Genomic DNA, 27150 nt, shown 5'->3' on the forward strand with positions numbered 1-27150 from the left:
TTCTCTCTATTTGCACTTACAGGTCCATATTTTAAGCTGAGTTTCCCATTTCTTTTTAGAAATAGGATGTCAGATGCTTCCATGCAGCCTGGAATGTCGGACGAGCTGAAGAACATTCAGCAAGAAATGGGTATCGAAATGGATGACAAGTCGGGCTTCTTTCTTCTTTTTGACAACCTTCATGCTCAAGAGGTGAGTAACCTAAAACTACCAATCCGCATCCATCTTCATCTTAGTGATGTGAGTTTAGCAGTATTAAAATGACTTTCTGACAGAGAAATTCCACCTTTTCACTTTGCATAAAACAGCAGTGGACTCTGAATGCACAGTTTATATTTTTTAAAGTACTTTTAATGTGCATACATGAATAGAGCATTGTAGTGACTAGAAAGCAACTAAAACATTTTCACTAAAAAAAGGGTCACTAATATGGGGTTTCTTATTGTCATTATTTCTGGATATTACAGGTGCATGGCTATCCGGTCCAATTCTTAAGTGTGTTTCCTTTACGTGCATATTAATTTTTAAGCAAACCAGAGAATTAGCTGTTCTTATCACTGCACCCACCACAGTTTTAATAAAAACCTGCAGGCTTTTCCCATGCTGTTCAATCTAAGTTAAAGCATCTGACAATGGTAAATAGGAGTGTCCCTTCAGACAATCGAGAGTGGTTTCTCAGATTTGATTTACAGATCAAGAAGCTTCATTTATCCACAACCAAGCAGGATACAGAATTGGTTTTGAACTAGGGAATGTTAGAGCTACTTACAAGGAAATCTGCCTTTTTTGTTAAACTAGTTGATGTTGTCCATGCTTCTTCTTCTTTTTTGGAGTAATATGCCTAGCTCCATATGTAACCCTTGTAGCAAATAGGACAAGACTTTCTTTTAAAAACACTGTTTAAGGCAGATACATTACAGTAAGTTTAGAGATTTCTTTGTGAACCGCACAGTAGGCTCCTGAGGACTATATTTGTCTGTGTTCCTGCTCAACAGCTGTAATGTTTTCTTAAGTATTGTCCATGTTTTAGTGAACAGTGCTCTGTACAGTTAGCAGCCTCTCAGAGTTCTTGCAATATCTACAGACATGGCACTGAGCTCACCCCCACCCCTTGCCTATTGTTTTTTAAAAGTTCTTTTCATAATATTCATTAACCATCGGTTCATTATCAATCACTGTGCATCGAGGTTTACCTTTACCCTAAGTGTTGTGCAACTGTTCGCTGACTTTGGCAAACAGAACATATGTTGTAACAACAGTTGTAAGGAGGGATACATGTTCAAAAGGATCTTTCTTAACTCCCTCTTTTTGAGAACGGTACCTTGCGATATTCAATGTTAGTAGATACATTACTTCTGTACCAAAAGTGTAGGATGGTGGTTGTGTTTGTAACTGCGGCTTTCTTGCATCTCTTCTGCATTTATGGTGTGAGGACTGCGGCTTGGTCAGTTTGGAAGGGCATGTCTCTATTTTAAAAGAGCAGATAGGCGATCATTTTATAGTGTAGTTGTTTTAAGTTCAGGGAGTGCATGAACCAATGGCAAGAAGCAAATCCAGATATTCATGTGATTGAAGCGGCCTTGTTTTAAATATGCAGATTATGGAATTTTGACTTACAGGCCAATACGTTGTAAGTCCTGGGGCTTCTTTGATTTGTTTTTTAAGTCCTTTTTATGAAGCATTGGTGGTGGGATCACTGAACTGTACGAAGGGAATCGTCCTAAATGTGTAATCTCTTAATGGGGCCTTGCGTGGGCTATACGCTACAACTTACGTTTTGGTAATATTGCTTTGTTACTGTCTCAGGAAAATGCAGACTGGGACTACCTGGAGAACCCCTCTGAAGGGGCACGATTAATGGTAGTTGATGGTAGTTCCTAAGGAGCACATTTTGCTTCACTGTGGAGCCAATATTATGTACTTTTTTTTTTTTTTTTTTTAGATAATTCCTTACGCTCACTTAATCAAATTCTCCTGGTAAAGTGCTTGACTCAGTGGATTGCTGTTGTCATAGTCTGAGTCCGTGAAGCTGTGGGTAATTGAGTTTGGATGTACTATTATTAGTAGATGAAAATACAGCCCTTGGTTCATGTTTTGCGGCATTTAATCTTCGACTGTATCATGTCCTCTGTGTGATTGACTATGGCTGTATTTTGATCAGGGTGTGTTTGGGCCACTCATCTAGAGGTCCTTTTGTATACAAGTGGCCTGACATCCTGTGGGCTGAAATATTTGCCCAGAGTTACTGAACTTAACTGGGCAGAATGTTGAGCCCTGTGTTTGGTCTGCTGTTTTACGTTGACGCACTTAGGAGTCCTGCAGTGCTCAAGAGCTGCTTTTTTCTATTGTTACCCGACAACCCAAGTAGGCTCCTGGGGCAGAGCCACTGCGTTCAAGCTCGTTGTAAAATATCCAGAATGTGATTTTGTTACCCAGGTTGTCATCACATGCAGGCATGTCTTGCATGCTCATGTTTGCTGCCCTTTTACCATGCATTGTAGGTTGTGGAAACCTGAAAAGTCTAGTTGATTTAGGGACTTAAAGCATCCAATGGTTATGCTGTGGTGAAACCTGTGCATGATTACAGTGGGTGGAAGAGGGGCCCTGTTTCGTTGTGTTGAAGCACTTCTAAATCAGACTTCTTTACTTTGGTCTATGTCTATTCAATGTTTGCTGTGGCCAGCAACATAAGTGTTTTTATTTAGGAAAGGATGCTGTGGTGGCGGTTATAGCTTTCTTACATCTTGGCCACTTGTCATTAAAAGGTGTGGTGACTGTGCCCTGGTTGAGTTATGCTTAGGCCTCTTTTGGCAGCAAGTACGTGTTGGATAGCCCCTATGACTATTGGGGAGTATGCTGTTGTGTACGAGATCCTTAAGCAAAGAAAAGAAGCCTCAACCCAGTTTATTGTGTAAACGACATCCCGATTTGCAGTGTCGTTTAGCAGCACCAGGTGCGGGATCACAGCATAGGGATCTGCTGCTGCCGCCATTTTGGGCTTCTGATTGGGTGCCTTTGGAGTGACTCCTGAAACCTTTTCCTCAAAGTCTTTTTCAGAGTGATGGCATGTCAGAGTAGTGAACAGTGGCTTGTAATTAGATGTTTTTGGCCAAGGAGCGGGTGACCTACATTTATTTCTACTTTGAATCAAAGACACTGCACTGCTTAATGCAGTTTGTGGCCTAAGAGACGCTTGCACCCAGACTGCGTTAGTATGCTAGTTGGACTACAAAAGCCCCTTGGCGGCTCCTTATTTACCTTTGCCAATGCTAGAACCAAGACAGCCACTGACTATCACACTCCTACAAGTGTGACAATTCAGACTATTCCAGGCCCCCTAATGCTATAAGAATGGCTTGGGTGGCAGATATTAGTCATTGTTCATATATATTCAGTTAGTAAACTGCTGCTGTTGGGTGCATCCTTAAATTGGGCAGACCGTGCCACCATATGGCAGACTGTCATAAGTACTGGTGCTGACAATTAAATGCTGCTGCCGAGCACTGGAAACCACTGACTCAAATTTAGCGCTGCCCACCAGGGAATGTATGTTCGAGAGTATATGCCATTATGGAAATGTCGGAGAGCACAAAGGAGCCACACAATAAAATTCAGTAAATGGTGTCGGCTAGCAGGGAGAGTTCAGCAGGACCGCAACTGCTTCAGCCTCTTGGCCCACGTGCCAAAGGCTGCCAGAAGGTGGATCCTTTCTGCCGCAATACTTAATCATGAAGGATTTCTTGGAAATGAGATCTTTGTAGTAGGCAGCTCTTGAATCTGTGATCTCTCTAAGTTGGACTGAAGGGCTGTGAAATATGTGGAAAGAGGGTGAGCCATGGGTGCGAACAGCCTGATAGTTACCCATTCACTGTTGTATGTAGTAGACCCCTTGGTGAAACGTACTTATGTGGGCTCAAAAGAAGTGGATGTGTCGGAGGACTGCTGCAGGTTCTGGTAGGGGGAGCTTGACGATTATTGTGGATTCTGTGATCACGACTTACTCATTTCAGAGAAAACTTAGTTTCTCTGTTGAGCAAAGCTCACTTCTGCCTCATCTGCCCACCTCCCTACTGATTAGTCTTCTTATTCAATATATGTTCATGTGCCGTAAGCATGGACCAGAGATTTAGTTCAAGGAGGACGCATATAGTTCTGAAATGTTTCTAGTGTGTATTTGCTTTGGCCACACTGCCACGTTGGACAAGATCAGTTAGTCGAGTGGTACTGGGTTGATCACTTATTATGCCCCATCCATGGAATTGTGTATTTTCTCTTGGCGCCAGAATCCCTTGCCAAATTGTTCTTGTTGGATTTGCGACTAGCTGACGCACTAATCATTTCTACCCTGTACTCTCCTAACTGTGTTATTAGGAATTAAACTGTTTTAAAATGCCTTTGATGTTTTGTTTGTATTTTATTAGTGAACTGATTATATTAAATCCTTTTTATATAAGCCATGATAAACAAGCATTGGCAAATGTAGTATGTCCTGCTTTTCTCAAGGGGCATTTTACCCTGCTACTTCATTGTTTGAAGTTGCCTGAACATTAAAAAAACCTGTAGCCCCTTGTGCTAATGTTTAGTGACGCGCCTTCATGGGAGTACATGATAAAACATGAATTTACACGACCTTAAGGCTGTCCATAAATGAGACGAAAAGAAAGGTAAATATAAGGTAACTAAGGAATTAACTTGGCGATAATAGTTAAACACGCTACTTCTTAAATACAGCAAACTTTCCAAAGCTTCTGCTGGCTTGCAGACTCTCATGCCGGATTTATGCGCAATTAAATTCACTAATCGGCCTGAATAAACCCAAAGCGTGTCCCTGTCCCACATGGTGCACAGCTTATCACATTGTGCAAGACACCGAAGTACAAGTTGCAGCAGCTGGTTCTTAATGGGAAACACCCATATGATGTAATCTGTGATTTATACAGGTGACTGTGTTCAGAGGTAATCACAGTACAAATGGCTTTGAAATGCTAATCATTAATACAACACACCACTTTGGCTGCCCATTAAAAGCAGAGTATCCTGTTAAAGTGGAACTCCTGAACACAGCCATTCAGAGTTGGATTTGGAAAGTATTTACTCTGGGATCCCATAAATTGGGAGGGGGTCAGGGTGTGACACAGGAAAGGGGGTGAAATCACGAAGGGCAGAGCTTTGAAAGCAGAGTCTGAGAATCAATGTGTACCTTTATTTTAAAAATAATCTGCTGCTTATGTGACAGTAAGTCTATTCCAGGTTTCTTAATTGGTCCCAATTTAATCCTGCAGGGTTTAGAGCCTTGTTTTTTCCTCTGTTAATCTAAGATTACAAAGAAGGGTTATTTTTGGAAAGTAAAAAAGTCTTGTTAGAACAACCACAATCACTGTGCTACGTTGTATATCCTGACTTTGTGTTTCTCTCGACCGTTTACTCTTAACATTTAATGTCTACAAGTGTGAACAATTTATTATTCCTAAACCCCTAATTGTGTTGTTTAGTGTTTCCTGTACATTGGTGTATACACTTGTATGATATATTGTGCCTCTGTGTGTGAGAGGTAAAGTGCTTTGACACCATACTCTGGGACGGTTAGCTCTATAAAACAAATTTAAAAAACGAGTATTTGCTGATCCACAAAGTTAAATCTTGCATTATTATGGTGCTGGCAAATCTCTTCCCCGGGGAGTTGAGCAAAGTTAAAAACCTGCCTCCAATAGTTTCTTTTTCAAGTACTTGTGAAGTCCTAATAAGCCGTGCACCTTTGTTTACTTCCATTGCATTGGCGTCTAGGTGTTAGGCTCCAGATTGCTCCCAGCCAGGATGATGGCCTTTATTCAGACCTTTTTTTTTTTTTTTACCCAGATGGATGTTAAAATAAGAAAGCCCCCACACTCCTTTCAAACTGCTGCTTCAAACTGAATCAATACAGATTGTGAATGCTGCTGAATTGTCCCATGTCGTAAAGTAACAGCAGTACAAATCCAGCATGTTTCCCTGGGTCAGCCGGATCCTAGATCAGGACCAGAAAAAGTTGCTGAGACTGGGTTCTGGTGTGATCCCACTACTTTCCAGTACTGCGTCCATCAAACAGGGAAGTACATTTTTCTGGAATTGCTCTGTCGGTGTTCAAACTTTGAGCAGAGTAACTCGGAAAAGCTGTTTAATAAAACTATCAGAACTGCCAGGCTCAATATATCCAAGGCAAAAATACTGAATACGGAGTGACAACAACCGGCCATTCAATAGACGAGGCAGGCAACAGTCCTCCACATATAGCACCTTAATGTAGACTCACTGCTGTGGCTCGAGTAGACTACGCTCTGCTTCCCTTTCACTTGCTGTAGGAAGTTGGCTCTGTATGTGCTATTTCAAAGTAAGGAATAGCATGCACAGAGTCCAAGGGTTCCCCTTAGAGGTAAAATAGTGGTAAAAAGAGATAATACTAATGCTCTATTTTGTGGTAGTGTGGTCGAGCAGTAGGCTTATCCAAGGAGTAGTGTTAAGCATTTGTTGTACATACACATAGACAATAAATGAGGTACACACACTCAGAGACAAATCCAGCCAATAGGTTTTTATATAGAAAAATATCTTTTCTTAGTTTATTTTAAGAACCACAGGTTCAAATTCTACATGTAATATCTCATTCGAAAGGTATTGCAGGTAAGCACTTTAGGAACTTCAAATCATCAAAATTGCATGTATACTTTTCAAGTTATTCACAAATAGCTGTTTTAAAAGTGGACACTTAGTGCAATTTTCACAGTTCCTAGGGGAGGTAAGTATTTGTTAGGTTAACCAGGTAAGTAAGACACTTACAGGGCTTAGTTCTTGGTCCAAGGTAGCCCACCGTTGGGGGTTCAGAGCAACCCCAAAGTCACCACACCAGCAGCTCAGGGCCGGTCAGGTGCCGAGTTCAAAGTGGTGCCCAAAACACATAGGCTAGAATGGAGAGAAGGGGGTGCCCCGGTTCCGGTCTGCTTGCAGGTAAGTACCCGCGTCTTCGGAGGGCAGACCAGGGGGGTTTTGTAGGGCACCGGGGGGGACACGAGTCCACACAGAAATTTCACCCTCAGCGGCGCGGGGGCGGCCGGGTGCAGTGTAGAAACAAGCGTCGGGTTCGCAATGTTAGTCTACGAGAGATCTCGGGATCTCTTCAGCGCTGCAGGCAGGCAAGGGGGGGGTTCCTCGGGGAAACCTCCACTTGGGCAAGGGAGAGGGACTCCTGGGGGTCACTTCTCCAGTGAAAGTCCGGTCCTTCAGGTCCTGGGGGCTGCGGGTGCAGGGTCTCTCCCAGGCGTCGGGACTTTAGGTTCAAAGAGTCGCGGTCAGGGGAAGCCTCGGGATTCCCTCTGCAGGCGGCGCTGTGGGGGCTCAGGGGGGACAGGTTTTGGTACTCACAGAATCAGAGTAGTCCTGGGGTCCCTCCTGAGGTGTCGGATCGCCACCAGCCGAGTCGGGGTCGCCGGGTGCAGTGTTGCAAGTCTCACGCTTCTTGCGGGGAGCTTGCAGGGTTCTTTAAAGTTGCTGGAAACAAAGTTGCAGCTTTTCTTGGAGCAGGTCCGCTGTCCTCGGGAGTTTCTTGTCTTTTCGAAGCAGGGGCAGTCCTCAGAGGATGTCGAGGTCGCTGGTCCCTTCGGAAGGCGTCGCTGGAGCAGGATCTTTGGAAGGCAGGAGACAGGCCGGTGAGTTTCTGGAGCCAAGGCAGTTGTCGTCTTCTGGTCTTCCGCTGCAGGGGTTTTCAGCTGGGCAGTCCTTCTTCTTGTTGCAGGAATCTAATTTTCTAGGGTTCAGGGTAGCCCTTAAATACTAAATTTAAGGGCGTGTTTAGGTCTGGGGGGTTAGTAGCCAATGGCTACTAGCCCTGAGGGTGGGTACACCCTCTTTGTGCCTCCTCCCAAGGGGAGGGGGTCACAATCCTAACCCTATTGGGGGAATCCTCCATCTGCAAGATGGAGGATTTCTAAAAGTTAGAGTCACCTCAGCTCAGGACACCTTAGGGGCTGTCCTGAATGGCCAGTGACTCCTCCTTGTTATTCTCATTATTTTCTCCGGCCTTGCCGCCAAAAAGTGGGGCCTGGCCGGAGGGGGCGGGCAACTCCACTAGCTGGAGTGTCCTGCTGGGTTGTCACAAAGGAGGTGAGCCTTTGAGGCTCACCGCCAGGTGTGACAATTCCTGCCTGGGAGAGGTGTTAGCATCTCCACCCAGTGCAGGCTTTGTTACTGGCCTCAGAGTGACAAAGGCACTCTCCCCATGGGGCCAGCAACATGTCTCGGTTTGTGGCAGGCTGCTAAAACTAGTCAGCCTACACAGATAGTCGGTTAAGTTTCAGGGGGCACCTCTAAGGTGCCCTCTGTGGTGTATTTTACAATAAAATGTACACTGGCATCAGTGTGCATTTATTGTGCTGAGAAGTTTGATACCAAACTTCCCAGTTTTCAGTGTAGCCATTATGGTGCTGTGGAGTTCGTGTTTGACAGACTCCCAGACCATATACTCTTATGGCTACCCTGCACTTACAATGTCTAAGGTTTTGTTTAGACACTGTAGGGGTACCATGCTCATGCACTGGTACCCTCACCTATGGTATAGTGCACCCTGCCTTAGGGCTGTAAGGCCTGCTAGAGGGGTGTCTTACCTATACTGCATAGGCAGTGAGAGGCTGGCATGGCACCCTGAGGGGAGTGCCATGTCGACTTACTCGTTTTGTCCTCACTAGCACACACAAGCTGGTAAGCAGTGTGTCTGTGCTGAGTGAGAGGTCTCCAGGGTGGCATAAGACATGCTGCAGCCCTTAGAGACCTTCCTTGGCATCAGGGCCCTTGGTACTAGAAGTACCAGTTACAAGGGACTTATCTGGATGCCAGGGTCTGCCAATTGTGGATACAAAAGTACAGGTTAGGGAAAGAACACTGGTGCTGGGGCCTGGTTAGCAGGCCTCAGCACACTTTCAATTGTAAACATAGCATCAGCAAAGGCAAAAAGTCAGGGGGCAACCATGCCAAGGAGGCATTTCCTTACACAACCCCCCCCCAAACGAAAGAGGATGAGACTAACCTTTCCCAAGAGAGTCTTCATTTTCTAAGTGGAAGAACCTGGAAAGGCCATCTGCATTGGCATGGGCAGTCCCAGGTCTGTGTTCCACTATAAAGGCCATTCCCTGTAGGGAGATGGACCACCTCAACAGTTTAGGATTTTCACCTTTCATTTGCATCAGCCATTTGAGAGGTCTGTGGTCAGTTTGAACTAGGAAGTGAGTCCCAAAGAGGTATGGTCTCAGCTTCTTCAGGGACCAGACCACAGCAAAGGCCTCCCTCTCAATGGCACTCCAACGCTGCTCCCTGGGGAGTAACCTCCTGCTAATGAAAGCAACAGGCTGGTCAAGGCCATCATCATTTGTTTGGGACAAAACTGCCCCTATCCCATGTTCAGAGGCATCAGTCTGCACAATGAACTGCTTAGAATAATCTGGAGCTTTGAGAACTGGTGCTGAGCACATTGCCTGTTTCAGGGTGTCAAAGGCCTGTTGGCAGTCCACAGTCCAGTTTACTTTCTTGGGCATTTTCTTGGAGGTGAGTTCAGTGAGGGCTGTCACAATGGATCCATATCCCTTCACAAACCTCCTGTAATACCCAGTCAAGCCAAGGAATGCCCTGACTTGAGTCTGGGTTTTTGGAGCTACCCAGTCCAGAATAGTCTGGATCTTGGGTTGGAGTGGCTGAACTTGGCCTCCACCTACAAGGTGTCCCAAGTAAACCACAGTTCCCTGCCCTATCTGGCATTTGGATGCTTTGATAGAGAGGCCTGCAGATTGCAGAGCCTTCAAAACCTTCCTCAGGTGGACCAGGTGATCCTGCCAGGTGGAGCTAAAGACAGCAATATCATCAAGATAAGCTGTGCTAAAGGACTCCAAGCCAGCAAGGACTTGATTCACCAACCTTTGGAAGGTGGCAGGGGCATTCTTTAAACCAAAGGGCATAACAGTAAACTGATAATGCCCATCAGGTGTGGAGAATGCTGTCTTTTCTTTTGCTCCAGGTGCCATTTTTATTTGCCAGTACCCTGCTGTCAAGTCAAAGGTACTTAGAAATTTGGCAGCACCTAATTTATCAATGAGCTCATCAGCTCTTGGAATTGGATGAGCATCTGTCTTGGTGACAGAATTGAGCCCTCTGTAGTCCACACAAAACCTCATCTCTTTCTTTCCATCTGTGGTGTGAGGTTTGGGGACTAAGACCACTGGGCTAGCCCAGGGGCTGTCAGAGCGCTCAATGACTCCCAATTCCAGCATCTTGTGGACTTCCACCTTGATGCTTTCCTTAACATGGTCAGACTGTCTAAAGATTTTGTTTTTGACAGGCATGCTGTCTCCTGTGTCCACATCATGGGTACACAGGTGTGTCTGACCAGGGGTTAAGGAGAAGAGTTCAGGAAACTGTTGTAGGACTCTCCTACAATCAGCTTGCTGTTGGCCAGAGAGGGTGTCTGAGTAGATCACTCCATCTACTGTACCATCTTTTGGGTCTGATGACAGAAGATCAGGGAGAGGTTCACTCTCTGCCTCCTGATCCTCATCTGTTACCATCAACAGATTGACATCAGCCCTGTCGTGGAAGAGCTTAAGGCGGTTTACATGGATCACCCTTTTGGGGCTCCTGCTTGTGCCCAGGTCCACCAAGTAGGTGACCTGACTCTTCCTCTCTAGTACTGGGTAAGGGCCACTCCATTTGTCCTGGAGTGCCCTGGGAGCCACAGGCTCCAGAACCCAGACTTTCTGCCCTGGTTGGAACTCAACCAGTGCAGCCTTTTGGTCATACCAAAACTTCTGGAGCTGTTGGCTGGCCTCAAGGTTTTTGGTTGCCTTTTCCATGTACTCTGCCATTCTAGAGCGAAGGCCAAGTACATAGTCCACTATGTCCTGTTTAGGCTCATGGAGAGGTCTCTCCCAGCCTTCTTTAACAAGGGCAAGTGGTCCCCTTACAGGATGACCAAACAGAAGTTCAAAGGGTGAGAACCCTACTCCCTTCTGTGGTACCTCCCTGTAAGCGAAAAGCAGACATGGCAGGAGGACATCCCATCTCCTTTTGAGTTTTTCTGGGAGCCCCATGATCATGCCTTTTAATGTCTTGTTGAATCTCTCAACTAAGCCATTAGTTTGTGGATGGTATGGTGTAGTGAATTTATAAGTCACTCCACACTCATTCCACATGTGCTTTAGGTATGCTGACATGAAGTTGGTACCTCTGTCAGACACCACCTCCTTAGGGAAACCCACTCTGGTAAAGATACCAATGAGGGCCTTGGCTACTGCAGGGGCAGTAGTCGACCTAAGGGGAATAGCTTCAGGATACCTGGTAGCATGATCCACTACTACCAGGATATACATATTTCCTGAGGCTGTGGGAGGTTCCAGTGGACCAACTATGTCCACACCCACTCTTTCAAAGGGCACCCCCACCACTGGAAGTGGAATGAGGGGGGCCTTTGGATGCCCACCTGTCTTACCACTGGCTTGACAGGTGGGGCAGGAGAGGCAAAACTCCTTAACCATGTTGGACATATTGGGCCAGTAGAAGTGGTTGACTAACCTCTCCCACGTCTTGGTTTGTCCCAAATGTCCAGCAAGGGGAATGTCATGGGCCAATGTTAGGATGAACTCTCTGAACAGCTGAGGCACTACCACTCTCCTAGTGGCACCAGGTTTGGGGTCTCTGGCCTCAGTGTACAGGAGCCCATCTTCCCAATAGACCCTATGGGTTCCATTTTTCTTGCCTTTGGACTCTTCAGCAGCTTGCTGCCTAAGGCCTTCAAGAGAGGGACAGGTTTCTTGTCCCTTACACAGCTCTTCCCTTGAGGGTCCCCCTGGGCCTAAGAGCTCAACCTGATAAGGTTCAAGCTCCAAAGGCTCAGTTCCCTCAGAGGGCAGAACTTCTTCCTGAGAAGAGAGGTTCCCTTTCTTTTGCTGTGTTGCAGTTGGTTTCCCAACTGACTTTCCTGTTCTCTTGGTAGGCTGGGCCATTTTTCCAGACTCCAGCTCTACTTTTTCACCCTGTGCCTTGCATTGTGCTCTTGTTTTCACACACACCAGTTCAGGGATACCCAGCATTGCTGCATGGGTTTTTAGCTCTACCTCAGCCCATGCTGAGGACTCCAGGTCATTTCCAAGCAGACAGTCCACTGGGATATTTGAGGAGACCACCACCTGTTTCAGGCCATTGACCCCTCCCCATTCTAAAGTAACCATTGCCATGGGATGTACTTTTCTCTGATTGTCAGCGTTGGTGACTGTGTAAGTTTTTCCAGTCAGGTATTGGCCAGGGGAAACCAGTTTCTCTGTCACCATGGTGACACTGGCACCTGTATCCCTCAGGCCCTCTATTCTAGTCCCATTAATTAAGAGTTGCTGTCTGTATTTTTGCATGTTAGGCGGCCAGACAGCTAGTGTGGCTAAATCCACCCCACCCTCAGAAACTAGAGTAGCTTCAGTGTGGACCCTGATTTGCTCTGGGCACACTGTTGATCCCACTTGGAGACTAGCCATACCAGTGTTACCTGGATGGGAGTTTGGAGTGGAACCTTTCTTGGGACAGGCCTTGTCTCCAGTTTGGTGTCCATGCTGTTTACAGCTATGACACCAGGCCTTTTTGGGATCAAAGTTTTTACCCTTGTACCCATTGTTTTGTGAAGAGGCTCTGGGCCCACCCTCCTGTGCAGGTTTTTGGGGGCCTGTAGAAGACTCTTTACTATTTTTAGTTTTGGTTGTCTCATCACCCTTCTGCTGGGGAGTCTTTGTGACCCCTTTCTTTTGGTCACCCCCTGTTGAAGTCTTGGACACCCTTGTCTTGACCCAATGGTCCGCCTTCTTTCCCAATTCTTGGGGAGAAATTGGTCCTAGGTCTACCAGATGCTGATGCAGTTTATCATTGAAACAATTACTTAACAGGTGTTCTTTCACAAATAAATTGTACAGCCCATCATAATTACTTACACCACTGCCTTGAATCCAACCATCTAGTGTTTTCACTGAGTAGTCAACAAAGTCAACCCAGGTCTGGCTCGAGGATTTTTGAGCCCCCCTGAACCTAATCCTGTACTCCTCAGTGGAGAATCCAAAGCCCTCAATCAGGGTACCCTTCATGAGGTCATAAGATTCTGCGTCTTGTCCAGAGAGTGTGAGGAGTCTATCCCTACACTTTCCTGTGAACATTTCCCAAAGGAGAGCACCCCAGTGAGATCTGTTCACTTTTCTGGTTACACAAGCCCTCTCAAAAGCTGTGAACCATTTGGTGATGTCATCACCATCTTCATATTTAGTTACAATCCCTTTAGGGATTTTCAACATGTCAGGAGAATCTCTGACCCTATTTATGTTGCTGCCACCATTGATGGGTCCTAGGCCCATCTCTTGTCTTTCCCTCTCTATGGCTAGGATCTGTCTTTCCAAAGCCAATCTTTTGGCCATCCTGGCTAACTGGATGTCCTCTTCACTGGAGTTATCCTCAGTGATTTCAGAGTTGTTGGTCCCTCCTGTGAGGGAACCAGCATCTCTGACTATTATTTGTGGAGTCAGGGCTTGAGAAGCCCTGCTCTCCCTAAGTAGGACTGGAGGGGGGGAATTTCCCTCCAAGTCACTATCTTCATCCTCTGAGTTGCCATCCTCAGAGGGGTTGGCCTTTTCAAACTCTGCCAAAAGCTCCTGGAGCTGTACTTTGGTAGGTTTGGGGCCCATTGCTATTTTCTTTAGTTTACAGAGTGACCTTAGCTCTCTCATCTGTAGATGGAGGTAAGGTGTGGTGTCGAGTTCCACCACATTCACATCTGTGCTAGACATTATGCTTCTAAAAGTTGGAATACTTTTTAAGAAACTAAAACTGGTTCTAGAATCTAATTCAAACTTTTAACAAACTTTTAAACTCTAAAAGAAATGCTAAACAGGATCTAACACAAGGCCCTAGCAGGTCTTTTAAGAATTTAGAAAACTTTTCAAATTGCAAAAATCAATTTCTAATGACAATTTTGGAATTTGTCGTGTGATCAGGTATTGGCTGAGTAGTCCAGCAAATGCAAAGTCTTGTACCCCACCGCTGATCCACCAATGTAGGAAGTTGGCTCTGTATGTGCTATTTCAAAGTAAGGAATAGCATGCACAGAGTCCAAGGGTTCCCCTTAGAGGTAAAATAGTGGTAAAAAGAGATAATACTAATGCTCTATTTTGTGGTAGTGTGGTCGAGCAGTAGGCTTATCCAAGGAGTAGTGTTAAGCATTTGTTGTACATACACATAGACAATAAATGAGGTACACACACTCAGAGACAAATCCAGCCAATAGGTTTTTATATAGAAAAATATCTTTTCTTAGTTTATTTTAAGAACCACAGGTTCAAATTCTACATGTAATATCTCATTCGAAAGGTATTGCAGGTAAGCACTTTAGGAACTTCAAATCATCAAAATTGCATGTATACTTTTCAAGTTATTCACAAATAGCTGTTTTAAAAGTGGACACTTAGTGCAATTTTCACAGTTCCTAGGGGAGGTAAGTATTTGTTAGGTTAACCAGGTAAGTAAGACACTTACAGGGCTTAGTTCTTGGTCCAAGGTAGCCCACCGTTGGGGGTTCAGAGCAACCCCAAAGTCACCACACCAGCAGCTCAGGGCCGGTCAGGTGCCGAGTTCAAAGTGGTGCCCAAAACACATAGGCTAGAATGGAGAGAAGGGGGTGCCCCGGTTCCGGTCTGCTTGCAGGTAAGTACCCGCGTCTTCGGAGGGCAGACCAGGGGGGTTTTGTAGGGCACCGGGGGGGACACGAGTCCACACAGAAATTTCACCCTCAGCGGCGCGGGGGCGGCCGGGTGCAGTGTAGAAACAAGCGTCGGGTTCGCAATGTTAGTCTACGAGAGATCTCGGGATCTCTTCAGCGCTGCAGGCAGGCAAGGGGGGGGTTCCTCGGGGAAACCTCCACTTGGGCAAGGGAGAGGGACTCCTGGGGGTCACTTCTCCAGTGAAAGTCCGGTCCTTCAGGTCCTGGGGGCTGCGGGTGCAGGGTCTCTCCCAGGCGTCGGGACTTTAGGTTCAAAGAGTCGCGGTCAGGGGAAGCCTCGGGATTCCCTCTGCAGGCGGCGCTGTGGGGGCTCAGGGGGGACAGGTTTTGGTACTCACAGAATCAGAGTAGTCCTGGGGTCCCTCCTGAGGTGTCGGATCGCCACCAGCCGAGTCGGGGTCGCCGGGTGCAGTGTTGCAAGTCTCACGCTTCTTGCGGGGAGCTTGCAGGGTTCTTTAAAGTTGCTGGAAACAAAGTTGCAGCTTTTCTTGGAGCAGGTCCGCTGTCCTCGGGAGTTTCTTGTCTTTTCGAAGCAGGGGCAGTCCTCAGAGGATGTCGAGGTCGCTGGTCCCTTCGGAAGGCGTCGCTGGAGCAGGATCTTTGGAAGGCAGGAGACAGGCCGGTGAGTTTCTGGAGCCAAGGCAGTTGTCGTCTTCTGGTCTTCCGCTGCAGGGGTTTTCAGCTGGGCAGTCCTTCTTCTTGTTGCAGGAATCTAATTTTCTAGGGTTCAGGGTAGCCCTTAAATACTAAATTTAAGGGCGTGTTTAGGTCTGGGGGGTTAGTAGCCAATGGCTACTAGCCCTGAGGGTGGGTACACCCTCTTTGTGCCTCCTCCCAAGGGGAGGGGGTCACAATCCTAACCCTATTGGGGGAATCCTCCATCTGCAAGATGGAGGATTTCTAAAAGTTAGAGTCACCTCAGCTCAGGACACCTTAGGGGCTGTCCTGACTGGCCAGTGACTCCTCCTTGTTATTCTCATTATTTTCTCCGGCCTTGCCGCCAAAAAGTGGGGCCTGGCCGGAGGGGGCGGGCAACTCCACTAGCTGGAGTGTCCTGCTGGGTTGTCACAAAGGAGGTGAGCCTTTGAGGCTCACCGCCAGGTGTGACAATTCCTGCCTGGGAGAGGTGTTAGCATCTCCACCCAGTGCAGGCTTTGTTACTGGCCTCAGAGTGACAAAGGCACTCTCCCCATGGGGCCAGCAACATGTCTCGGTTTGTGGCAGGCTGCTAAAACTAGTCAGCCTACACAGATAGTCGGTTAAGTTTCAGGGGGCACCTCTAAGGTGCCCTCTGTGGTGTATTTTACAATAAAATGTACACTGGCATCAGTGTGCATTTATTGTGCTGAGAAGTTTGATACCAAACTTCCCAGTTTTCAGTGTAGCCATTATGGTGCTGTGGAGTTCGTGTTTGACAGACTCCCAGACCATATACTCTTATGGCTACCCTGCACTTACAATGTCTAAGGTTTTGTTTAGACACTGTAGGGGTACCATGCTCATGCACTGGTACCCTCACCTATGGTATAGTGCACCCTGCCTTAGGGCTGTAAGGCCTGCTAGAGGGGTGTCTTACCTATACTGCATAGGCAGTGAGAGGCTGGCATGGCACCCTGAGGGGAGTGCCATGTCGACTTACTCGTTTTGTCCTCACTAGCACACACAAGCTGGTAAGCAGTGTGTCTGTGCTGAGTGAGAGGTCTCCAGGGTGGCATAAGACATGCTGCAGCCCTTAGAGACCTTCCTTGGCATCAGGGCCCTTGGTACTAGAAGTACCAGTTACAAGGGACTTATCTGGATGCCAGGGTCTGCCAATTGTGGATACAAAAGTACAGGTTAGGGAAAGAACACTGGTGCTGGGGCCTGGTTAGCAGGCCTCAGCACACTTTCAATTGTAAACATAGCATCAGCAAAGGCAAAAAGTCAGGGGGCAACCATGCCAAGGAGGCATTTCCTTACACTTGCCCATACTCCTTGCATCTACCGAATCAGAAGTGGAGGACGCTCCTTCTCTCCCATCACAGCAAAAACATGGAACAGCCCCCTTCGGTCCATCACCTCACTGTCGGAATTTCGAATGGCCCTGAAGACCTGGTTGTTCGAATAAGTCTCCAGGACCTGAAAGCGCCTGGATACTCTATTGGATGATTAGTTGCTTTTTATATATCCTGACTGATTATGGTTTGGTAGCTGGAGGTATGTCCTGACTCTGTGCAGAATGATTTTATGTACTGTGCGCCCTAAACAATTGAGAGTGTAATTGACAACATTCTCAATTGTAAGACAGGAAGGATGAAAGGTCCTGCTGGCATTTGAACACCTTTTATTCTATTCCAAATCTCGGCAGTGGATGCAGTCGGCCACTGATCTATCTTACTATCAAATATATATACAGGGAGTGCAGAATTATTAGGCAAGTTGTATTTTTGAGGATTAATTTTATTATTGAACAACAACCATGTTCTCAATGAACCCAAAAAACTCATTAATATCAAAGCTGAATATTTTTGGAAGTAGTTTTTAGTTTGTTTTTAGTTTTAGCTATGTTAGGGGGATATCTGTGTGTGCAGGTGACTATTACTGTGCATAATTATTAGGCAACTTAACAAAAAAATATATATACCCATTTCAATTATTTATTATTACCAGTGAAACCAATATAACATCTCAACATTCACAAATATACATTTCTGACATTCAAAAACAAAACAAAAACAAATCAGTGACCAATATAGCCACCTTTCTTTGCAAGGACACTCAAAAGCCTGCCATCCATGGATTCTGTCAGTGTTTTGATCTGTTCACCATCAACATTGCGTGCAGCAGCAACCACAGCCTCCCAGACACTGTTCAGAGAGGTGTACTGTTTTCCCTCCTTGTAAATCTCACATTTGATGATGGACCACAGGTTCTCAATGGGGTTCAGATCAGGTGAACAAGGAGGCCATGTCATTAGATTTCCTTCTTTTATACCCTTTCTTGCCAGCCACGCTGTGGAGTACTTGGACGCGTGTGATGGAGCATTGTCCTGCATGAAAATCATGTTTTTCTTGAAGGATGCAGACTTCTTCCTGTACCACTGCTTGAAGAAGGTGTCTTCCAGGAACTGGCAGTAGGACTGGGAGTTGAGCTTGACTCCATCCTCAACCCGAAAAGGCCCCACAAGCTCATCTTTGATGATACCAGCCCAAACCAGTACTCCACCTCCACCTTGCTGGCGTCTGAGTCGGACTGGAGCTCTCTGCCCTTTACCAATCCAGCCACAGGCCCATCCATCTGGCCCATCAAGACTCACTCTCATTTCATCAGTCCATAAAACCTTATAAAAATCAGTCTTGAGATATTTCTTGGCCCAGTCTTGACGTTTCAGCTTGTGTGTCTTGTTCAGTGGTGGTCGTCTTTCAGCCTTTCTTACCTTGGCCATGTCTCTGAGTATTGCACACCTTGTGCTTTTGGGCACTCCAGTGATGTTGCAGCTCTGAAATATGGCCAAACTGGTGGCAAGTGGCATCGTGGCAGCTGCACGCTTGACTTTTCTCAGTTCATGGGCAGTTATTTTGCGCCTTGGTTTTTCCACACGCTTCTTGCGACCCTGTTGACTATTTTGAATGAAACGCTTGATTGTTCGATGATCACGCTTCAGAAGCTTTGCAATTTTAAGAGTGCTGCATCCCTCTGCAAGATATCTCACTATTTTTGACTTTTCTGAGCCTGTCAAGTCCTTCTTTTAACCCATTTTGCCAAAGGAAAGGAAGTTGCCTAATAATTATGCACACCTGATATAGGGTGTTGATGTCATTAGACCACACCTCTTCTCATTACAGAGATGCACATCACCTAATATGCTTAATTGGTAGTAGGCTTTCGAGCCTATACAGCTTGGAGTAAGACAACATGCATAAAGAGGATGATGTGGTCAAAATACTCATTTGCCTAATAATTCTGCACTCCCTGTATGTGACCTCTTTCACATGCCTCCTCTTTTCGGTAAAAGAGTACAGTGTATGTATTATTGGAAAAAAAAACTTATTTTCAAGATGTACCTATCACTGGTTATGGTGAATGAGCAAATCTAGTTTCCCCGTCTCTGTGGTCCAAAATCATTCTTGTGTGTGCTTCAGATGTTCACTGTCAAGCAAATCACTATTCTCATTGTGCCCAGGTGAGCGACTTTTATATTGGCTTCACTTGATGACATCTAACATAAAATGCAAAGTTTCTCTTTCCTAGGCATTAAACCTAGGTTCCTAAACACCAACAGATTGGAAAGCAGACAAGCTCAACACAACGCTGTGCAAACCTTCCCATGCATGGAGTCTCTGCACAGAGACGTCTTTCCCTTTATTCTCACATTTTTTCACAGACAAAATTCAGCAGGTCTTTTGGGTCTCATCTTCTCCAAAAACACACAAAGATTCGTATATCTGAAATCCAAAGTTTTCTTTCATTGTGTTTCCTAGAAAAAGTGTGATTTCAGTAGGACTACACTGAGATGAAACCTCTCTATAGTACTAATCCGTAGCAACCTACACCACGGCTTTCTTTATTTAAATAATTCTCTGGTTTTAGGTCACACCTGAGACCGCACGTGCTGTCACTTGCGAGTCTGTTGTTTAAAAAAAATAATAAAGCCTGCCCACTACTTGCCTTTGGTTGGCTTGATCATTTCTTTGTTTCTCACTGGTCAGTGCATCTCGGCTTGACTTCCTTTTTGTGTGTTTGGCTTTACAATGGAGTTTGGACCAAGTAGTATTTGATGGATTTATTGATGTCCTTCCACTGCGCGTGCTGAAGGCACTTTTATTTCTAGCATTGTCAGGCCACCTACACAAGCTGAGCTATTTGCAGCCTGAGTGACCATTTCAGCAAAGTATACTGTTGCTTTGTTCTCTTTATTTAATTTATCATGATGATTATTTGGCTTACTGAACGCTCGATTTTTTTTTACAGATCTGAAGCTCACTACTAAATGAGTTGCGTACCATCTTGTTAAATGCTGTCACATTCCACACTTACAAAGAAAAGAATAAAGAGCAGCTTTTGTTATTTAAAGCCTTTTTATGGAAACTGGATTCTTTTGTATTCTTTTAGACTCTATTTTCAAGAGGCCCAACGAAAGCACCTTTTCCAAAATGGCAGTTTCCTTTCACTGCAAACTATGCAAGATCCTGCTTCACCGTTGTCCTTCTTCTTTCTCTAAGATTTGACACGTAACGCTCTTGCACTGTCTGCCAGTAGAGCGTCCCGGGTTGAGTCCTGCTTTGGTGAAAGCTCTGCTTTTGAAAGGTGGCTGACAACATAGACCAGGTGAGGGGTGCACTGGGCACGGTGGGATGTGGGGAACCAATGTAGGACGTCATTAGCTAGTATAAAATTAGAGTAACATATTTTGGCGGAGTGCATAGTGGGCATTTTCGTCCAGCTTACTGCTCTTCTTGTTGGTGGCTTGACAGGAAGAGTGAAATGTAAGTTGTGTGTTTGTGCAGAGTAACTCTCACTGCAACCACTGTGTACTCTCACGTTGCATGAACATAACCTGTTTAATTTTATTATGTTTCCTGACATTTTTAGTGTGATATATCACTGTCGACACGAATCATGTTATTTAGGAAGTGTTATTTTTACTTAGTTTCGATATACACTGTGCATAAGAACTTTTTTGAGTGAAACTATCTGTGTGGGTGAAATTGCTGTGACTTGGAAGGCAATGATTTGCGGCAGCCAGGATCAGTATGTTGAAAGCAGCGCTCTGAAATGAGGCTCTGGATGTCTGTCTCTAGCTGGCCAGCTGAGATGTGTAGGTCGGTGCGCTCAAAATGTATTCTGCTGCCTGGCAGGCAGGTTACATGTTAATCTGATTGCCCATTTATTTTTGTGCCTATTGGCCAGCATTGCATTTTAGGTGCTCACTCTTCTCCATTTGTTAACTCTGGTGTGAATTTTTAGTAAATTATTTCAGTTATGAGCAAGTAACTAACTGTGAGTGATCACTAAATTAATTAACGGGAATAGGATGGCGATTGTTCCAGAAAATTTGTTAACAATTTATTCAGGAACTACGCTATGATTGAACCACCCAAGATAATGTGCTGCATTGCTAAAATTGAAGGTCCCAAAGGTGAGACCTATTGGCTATGCCAATGCTTGTTTCCTTTACTTTTAGCCATGCTGCACAGCAGCCGTTTTGCTGCACAACATGGCTAAAAACACAATGGCAAAGCCAATAGATCTCTTGTAGGCGAGACCTGTTGGCTTTGCCTATGCTTCTCTTTTACATAGGGCTCCGTGTCGGTGTTTTTCTACTTTTACGACCTTTAAATGTCTGGTGCTGTGTATACCAGTAAAACAGCAGTCTGTCTATCTCAGGGGTTCTAAAACATGTGTGCCTTGCCAGATTTTGAATTCTAGATCTTCAGCTCACCACAGAGTTTAAAAACTATTAATAAGGCGTGCTCAGCTGTCCGAGCTAGCTTTTTCCCATTGCTAGTCTGTTTGCATGGTGTTTTCTGAAGCCATCGATGAATTTATTTGCAACATGCATCTCTTTATGTTTGTTTATATGTTTTTTACAGATTGTGTTTTCCTTTGTGTCTTACATTTTTAGTCCTGGCAATGTCCATGACATTTTGAAATTACTAAAATTATTTATAGTGGTTTCAGTGGGCCAGCCCACTTCAACCATTGGCTTACTTGAATGACAGCGTTCTATCCTGTCACAGGGTGCACACCCACACACAAATTAGTTCCCTTCAGTGCCAGGAACTACCATAGCAATGCATGCTTTTTGGCCCCCAAACATATTTGTGCTGTTAGCCATTTCTTTTTGATAGACAATTTATGTATCAGTAGGTTGTTAGTTATGGGCATGCTGGGTCTTGGCGAGGACCTGCAGTAAAGTGTGGACAAGACAATGCAACTATGCTGCTGGACGAGCAGGCGTGCAGTGTTGTATAGCGAGAGTTAGAACAGGAAGAAAGCTAGACTGTATTTACTTTTCTGCTCTCACAAATGAGTTCATGAAGGCTGAGGATGAAACCTGCTTAGTAGTAAACCTTGCAGCTTTGTGTACCTGTGGAACTGTAGCCCTTGAAATGGCCGAGTGGAAGTTAGCAGTCTTTATCTGCGTTTTTGATGTAATTAAAATACTAAGGGTAGTCCATCGTGACCAAAGATACAAGGCCCACGGTTAATTAACCAGCATACGAAGGAGTGCAGTTGTGGCCTCCAGTTATGCGATATTCTCTGCTAATTATATAATAATCTGAATGATTCTTTTTGTGCCCTAGGGTGAGTTGAGTATTCCTCTCTGCGATTACTAAGGTTTCTCCACAACTTCAGTAGGGGGATCTGTGCTTAACTGCCCTATTCCCTGCCCGCTGTTCCTCTGTGAAACTGTTACTGTGCTTGAGCCTGGGGGATGGAGAGCCGGTGTTTGGTCATTGACCACAAAAGACCGAACTGACAGTCGGTTGGCCCTTGTGATTTCTTGCAACCTCTGGTGGCCTTCCTGATTCAATGCCCCTATGGCCTCTGCCCAGGAAGTCTTAAATAAAGTGCCATTGAAGCAGCTATGCACAAAGGAATTATGCCAGTGCTTATTTCTACAGGTTTGGAGGACCAAGTTTGTTTCTATGCTTTTCAAACTAGATTGACGTTAAATCAGATTTAGAATAGACCACTGTGTGTGTTTATTTTTTCTCTTGGCCGATGGTGGATACAGAACGATTATCTGTCATATGTGAATGTTTGGTAGCAGGTAGAGTTCTAAGGTGAATGTAGCACTCAAACTTTAATATTGAAGTCAAACTGTTAACTCCAGAGGGGAGGAGACGGTTGGTGATTACTGCATGTTTGGGACACACCACTTATGAAAATGGAACCTGACATTTAGTCTTATTACTTGGATTCGACAAAAGTGGCGTGGGGAATGTGTGGAAAAATCCGAAAAAAGCCTAAGTGCACCTGACTAGGATTCGTTTAATTCATGTGTAGCTTGTTTGTCAAATTGTGAACATTTGAGATGCCCAGTTGAACTGCATTTTCCTGTGTGGCTTGTAGTTTCTAAAAAGACTGGGTGCTGAATTTTACTATGAACTTTCTGTATGGGAACAAATGTATTTTGTTTTTTAAGTGGAATTGGTGTGAAAGTTCCATCAAGTAACTGGAGCATATAGGTGCCTAAGTATGCTTTTACATCTAGGGCAACTTAAGACGTTATATAGTTAAGTTGAAAGTCTTTTTAAAAATACTCTTTAACTCTGTGCAGAAATATAACTGCTTTGGTTATTAATGGCAATAACAGCAGGAAGCGTATTCACAATCAGCCCTATCTTCAGTGATAGCCCAGGGCAGAAGACTCCTGCACTGTAGATTAATTGAGTCAGGAAGTATTCCAAGGTCTGTCTGTCTTTAGGGGGAGGGGGATCATTCACTGACTCTAGCACTGGGGTAAGGTGAACAGTCAGTCTTTTCAATGAGCACAGTCTGCACATTAGTCCCAAAAAAATGGGTTTCTAAGTCCTTAGCAGAATATTGTTCCCATAATTTGGAAGCAGATGTTCAATAAAGCTCATCTTTTGAGTGATTTTCTACTTTTATTTCAGTGCATCTTGCAAGACCCATAGTCTCGTCTTCTACCCACAAGTATGGAGAAGATTGCATTAAGTAACAAGCCAATGGGTATGCATTTATCTTCCTTCCGAGAAGATTACATAAATTGCTTAAGTTATCTTTTTCAGGCTTGAAGCCACTTCATCCCTATGTAGGTGAGTTTGCCTGTGCATTGGTAGAAGTGTGCTTGAATGTAAGACAAGATTAGTGCATGTTTGTTTATAAAACGTGTAATTGTCTCTCTTGAAAATATCAACCAATTGTAGTGCCTGAACGTGGCCACATTGATACAAATCATTTATTAACATCCTGTTATAATACATCCAGTGCAACATTATTTTACCACTCCCTAGACTGAAACCTAAGTGTCTTGCTGATACTCATAAACCTAACCGAGTCTGTGTAACCGCAGTAGATACCGTCCGTGCTCCCCATACCTGGTACTTATGTGGGCATCTTTAGCTTCATGTATTGGAATCTCCAGCACCTTACAGTAGTCTAGTTCTGCCTTCCATTTCTTGGGTGCCTTTGCTGACCACCACTACTGTGCCATATCCCCTGTAGCTAGGACTATACCTAATGCCAAATGCCTTGCCACAGCGATTGGTCTCTGTTACATCTAGTTTACTTGTCTGCACTATTTGTTGCAAAGATTTTACTTTCCAACTTAGCCACTCTTTCCAGAATTGCTGGCTCTCCCGGCATTCCCACACCATGTGGTGAACATCTCCATCAGTCTCCCATAATGTAAGGCGTTCTAGCGAGGAGTTCTGCCTGATCCACCAAAGTCTAGATTTCTTAAAGGTCACCTAGTGTAAGAAATTGAATGGGTTTGAAGAGGGATGTGATTGATGGGGATTAGTGCAGTTTACCAGTCATCATCGTCGAATGAACCTAAATCTGCCTCCCAGGCAGAATGTAATGCAGGGTGTAGGAAGTTGGCTCTGTATGTGCTATTTCAAAGTAAGGAATAGCATGCACAGAGTCCAAGGGTTCCCCTTAGAGGTAAAATAGTGGTAAAAAGAGATAATACTAATGCTCTATTTTTTGGTAGTGTGGTCGAGCAGTAGGCTTATCCAAGGAGTAGTGTTAAGCATTTGTTGTACATACACATAGACAATAAATGAGGTACACACACTCAGAGACAAATCCAGCCAATAGGTTTTTATATAGAAAAATATCTTTTCTTAGTTTATTTTAAGAACCACAGGTTCAAATTCTACATGTAATATCTCATTCGAAAGGTATTGCAGGTAAGTACTTTAGGAACTTCAAATCATCAAAATTGCATGTATACTTTTCAAGTTATTCACAAATAGCTGTTTTAAAAGTGGACACTTAGTGCAATTTTCACAGTTCCTAGGGGAGGTAAGTATTTGTTAGGTTAACCAGGTAAGTAAGACACTTACAGGGCTTAGTTCTTGGTCCAAGGTAGCCCACCGTTGGGGGTTCAGAGCCACCCCAAAGTCACCACACCAGCAGCTCAGGGCCGGTCAGGTGCAGAGTTCAAAGTGGTGCCCAAAACGCATAGGCTAGAATGGAGAGAAGGGGGTGCCCCGGTTCCGGTCTGCTTGCAGGTAAGTACCCGCGTCTTCGGAGGTCAGACCAGGGGGGTTTTGTAGGGCACCGGGGGGGACACAAGTCCACACAGAAATTCCACCCTCAGCGGCGCGGGGGCGGCCGGGTGCAGTGTAGAAACAAGCGTCGGGTTTGTAATGGAAGTCAATGGGAGATCTAGGGATCTCTTCAGCGCTGCAGGCAGGCAAGGGGGGGGGGTCCTCGGGGAAACCTCCACTTGGGCAAGGGAGAGGGACTCCTGGGGGTCACTTCTCCAGTGAAAGTCCGGTCCTTCAGGTCCTGGGGGCTGCGGGTGCAGGGTCTCTCCCGGGCGTCGGGACTTTAGGTTCAAAGAGTCGCGGTCAGGGGAAGCCTCGGGTTTCCCTCTGCAGGCGGCGCTGTGGGGGCTCAGGGGGGACAGGTTTTGGTACTCACAGTATCAGAGTAGTCCTGGGGTCCCTCCTGAGGTGTTGGATCGCCACCAGCCGGGTCGGGGTCGCCGGGTGCAGTGTTGCAAGTCTCACGCTTCTTGCGGGGAGCTTGCAGGGTTCTTTAAAGCTGCTGGAAACAAAGTTGCAGCTTTTCTTGGAGCAGGTCCGCTGTCCTCGGGAGTTTCTTGTCTTTTCGAAGCAGGGGCAGTCCTCAGAGGATGTCGAGGTCGCTGGTCCCTTTGGAAGGCGTCGCTGGAGCAGGATCTTTGGAAGGCAGGAGACAGGCCGGTGAGTTTCTGGAGCCAAGGCAGTTGTCGTCTTCTGGTCTTCCGCTGCAGGGGTTTTCAGCTGGGCAGTCCTTCTTCTTGTAGTTGCAGGAATCTAATTTTCTAGGGTTCAGGGTAGCCCTTAAATACTAAATTTAAGGGCGTGTTTAGGTCTGGGGGGTTAGTAGCCAATGGCTACTAGCCCTGAGGGTGGGTACACCCTCTTTGTGCCTCCTCCCAAGGGGAGGGGGTCACAATCCTAACCCTATTGGGGGAATCCTCCATCTGCAAGATGGAGGATTTCTAAAAGTTAGAGTCACCTCAGCTCAGGACACCTTAGGGGCTGTCCTGACTGGCCAGTGACTCCTCCTTGTTATTCTCATTATTTTCTCCGGCCTTGCCGCCAAAAGTGGGGCCTGGCCGGAGGGGGCGGGCAACTCCACTAGCTGGAGTGTCCTGCGGGGTTGGCACAAAGGAGGTGAGCCTTTGAGGCTCACCGCCAGGTGTGACAATTCCTGCCTGGGGGAGGTGTTAGCATCTCCCCCCAGTGCAGGCTTTGTTACTGGCCTCAGAGTGACAAAGGCACTCTCCCCATGGGGCCAGCAACATGTCTCGGTTTGTGGCAGGCTGCTAAAACTAGTCAGCCTACACAGATAGTCGGTTAAGTTTCAGGGGGCACCTCTAAGGTGCCCTCTGGGGTGTATTTTACAATAAAATGTACACTGGCTTCAGTGTGCATTTATTGTGCTGAGAAGTTTGATACCAAACTTCCCAGTTTTCAGTGTAGCCATTATGGTGCTGTGGAGTTCGTGTTTGACAGACTCCCAGACCATATACTCTTATGGCTACCCTGCACTTACAATGTCTAAGGTTTTGTTTAGACACTGTAGGGGTACCATGCTCATGCACTGGTACCCTCACCTATGGTATAGTGCACCCTGCCTTAGGGCTGTAAGGCCTGCTAGAGGGGTGTCTTACCTATACTGCATAGGCAGTGAGAGGCTGGCATGGCACCCTGAGGGGAGTGCCATGTCGACTTACTCGTTTTGTCCTCACTAGCACACACAAGCTGGCAAGCAGTGTGTCTGCGCTGAGTGAGAGGTCTCCAGGGTGGCATAAGACATGCTGCAGCCCTTAGAGACCTTCCTTGGCATCAGGGCCCTTGGTACTAGAAGTACCAGTTACAAGGGACTTATCTGGATGCCAGGGTCTGCCAATTGTGGATACAAAAGTACAGGTTAGGGAAAGAACACTGGTGCTGGGGCCTGGTTAGCAGGCCTCAGCACACTTTCAATTGTAAACATAGCATCAGCAAAGGCAAAAAGTCAGGGGGCAACCATGCCAAGGAGGCATTTCCTTACACAACCCCCCCCCCAAACGAAAGAGGATGAGACTAACCTTTCCCAAGAGAGTCTTCATTTTCTAAGTGGAAGAACCTGGAAAGGCCATCTGCATTGGCATGGGCAGTCCC

The 27150-nt window shown here is 45.7% G+C and overlaps 1 protein-coding gene across 4 annotated transcripts in view; it reads left to right on the forward strand.

The window, feature by feature from the left end:
- Nucleotides 1-27150, forward strand: part of ACP6 (acid phosphatase 6, lysophosphatidic) — a 148526-nt gene that overhangs the window by 48452 nt on the left and 72924 nt on the right. For all 4 annotated transcript variants that reach the window (XM_069202621.1, XM_069202619.1, XM_069202622.1 and 1 more), the window contains exon 7: nt 60-192. In XM_069202621.1, the coding sequence (XP_069058722.1) occupies nt 60-192 (133 nt within the window). The remainder of the gene's footprint in view (nt 1-59; nt 193-27150) is intronic.

The sequence above is a fragment of the Pleurodeles waltl genome, chromosome 8 (genome assembly GCF_031143425.1).
Source record: "Pleurodeles waltl isolate 20211129_DDA chromosome 8, aPleWal1.hap1.20221129, whole genome shotgun sequence".
In the NCBI taxonomy this organism is placed as follows: Eukaryota; Metazoa; Chordata; class Amphibia; order Caudata; family Salamandridae; genus Pleurodeles; species Pleurodeles waltl.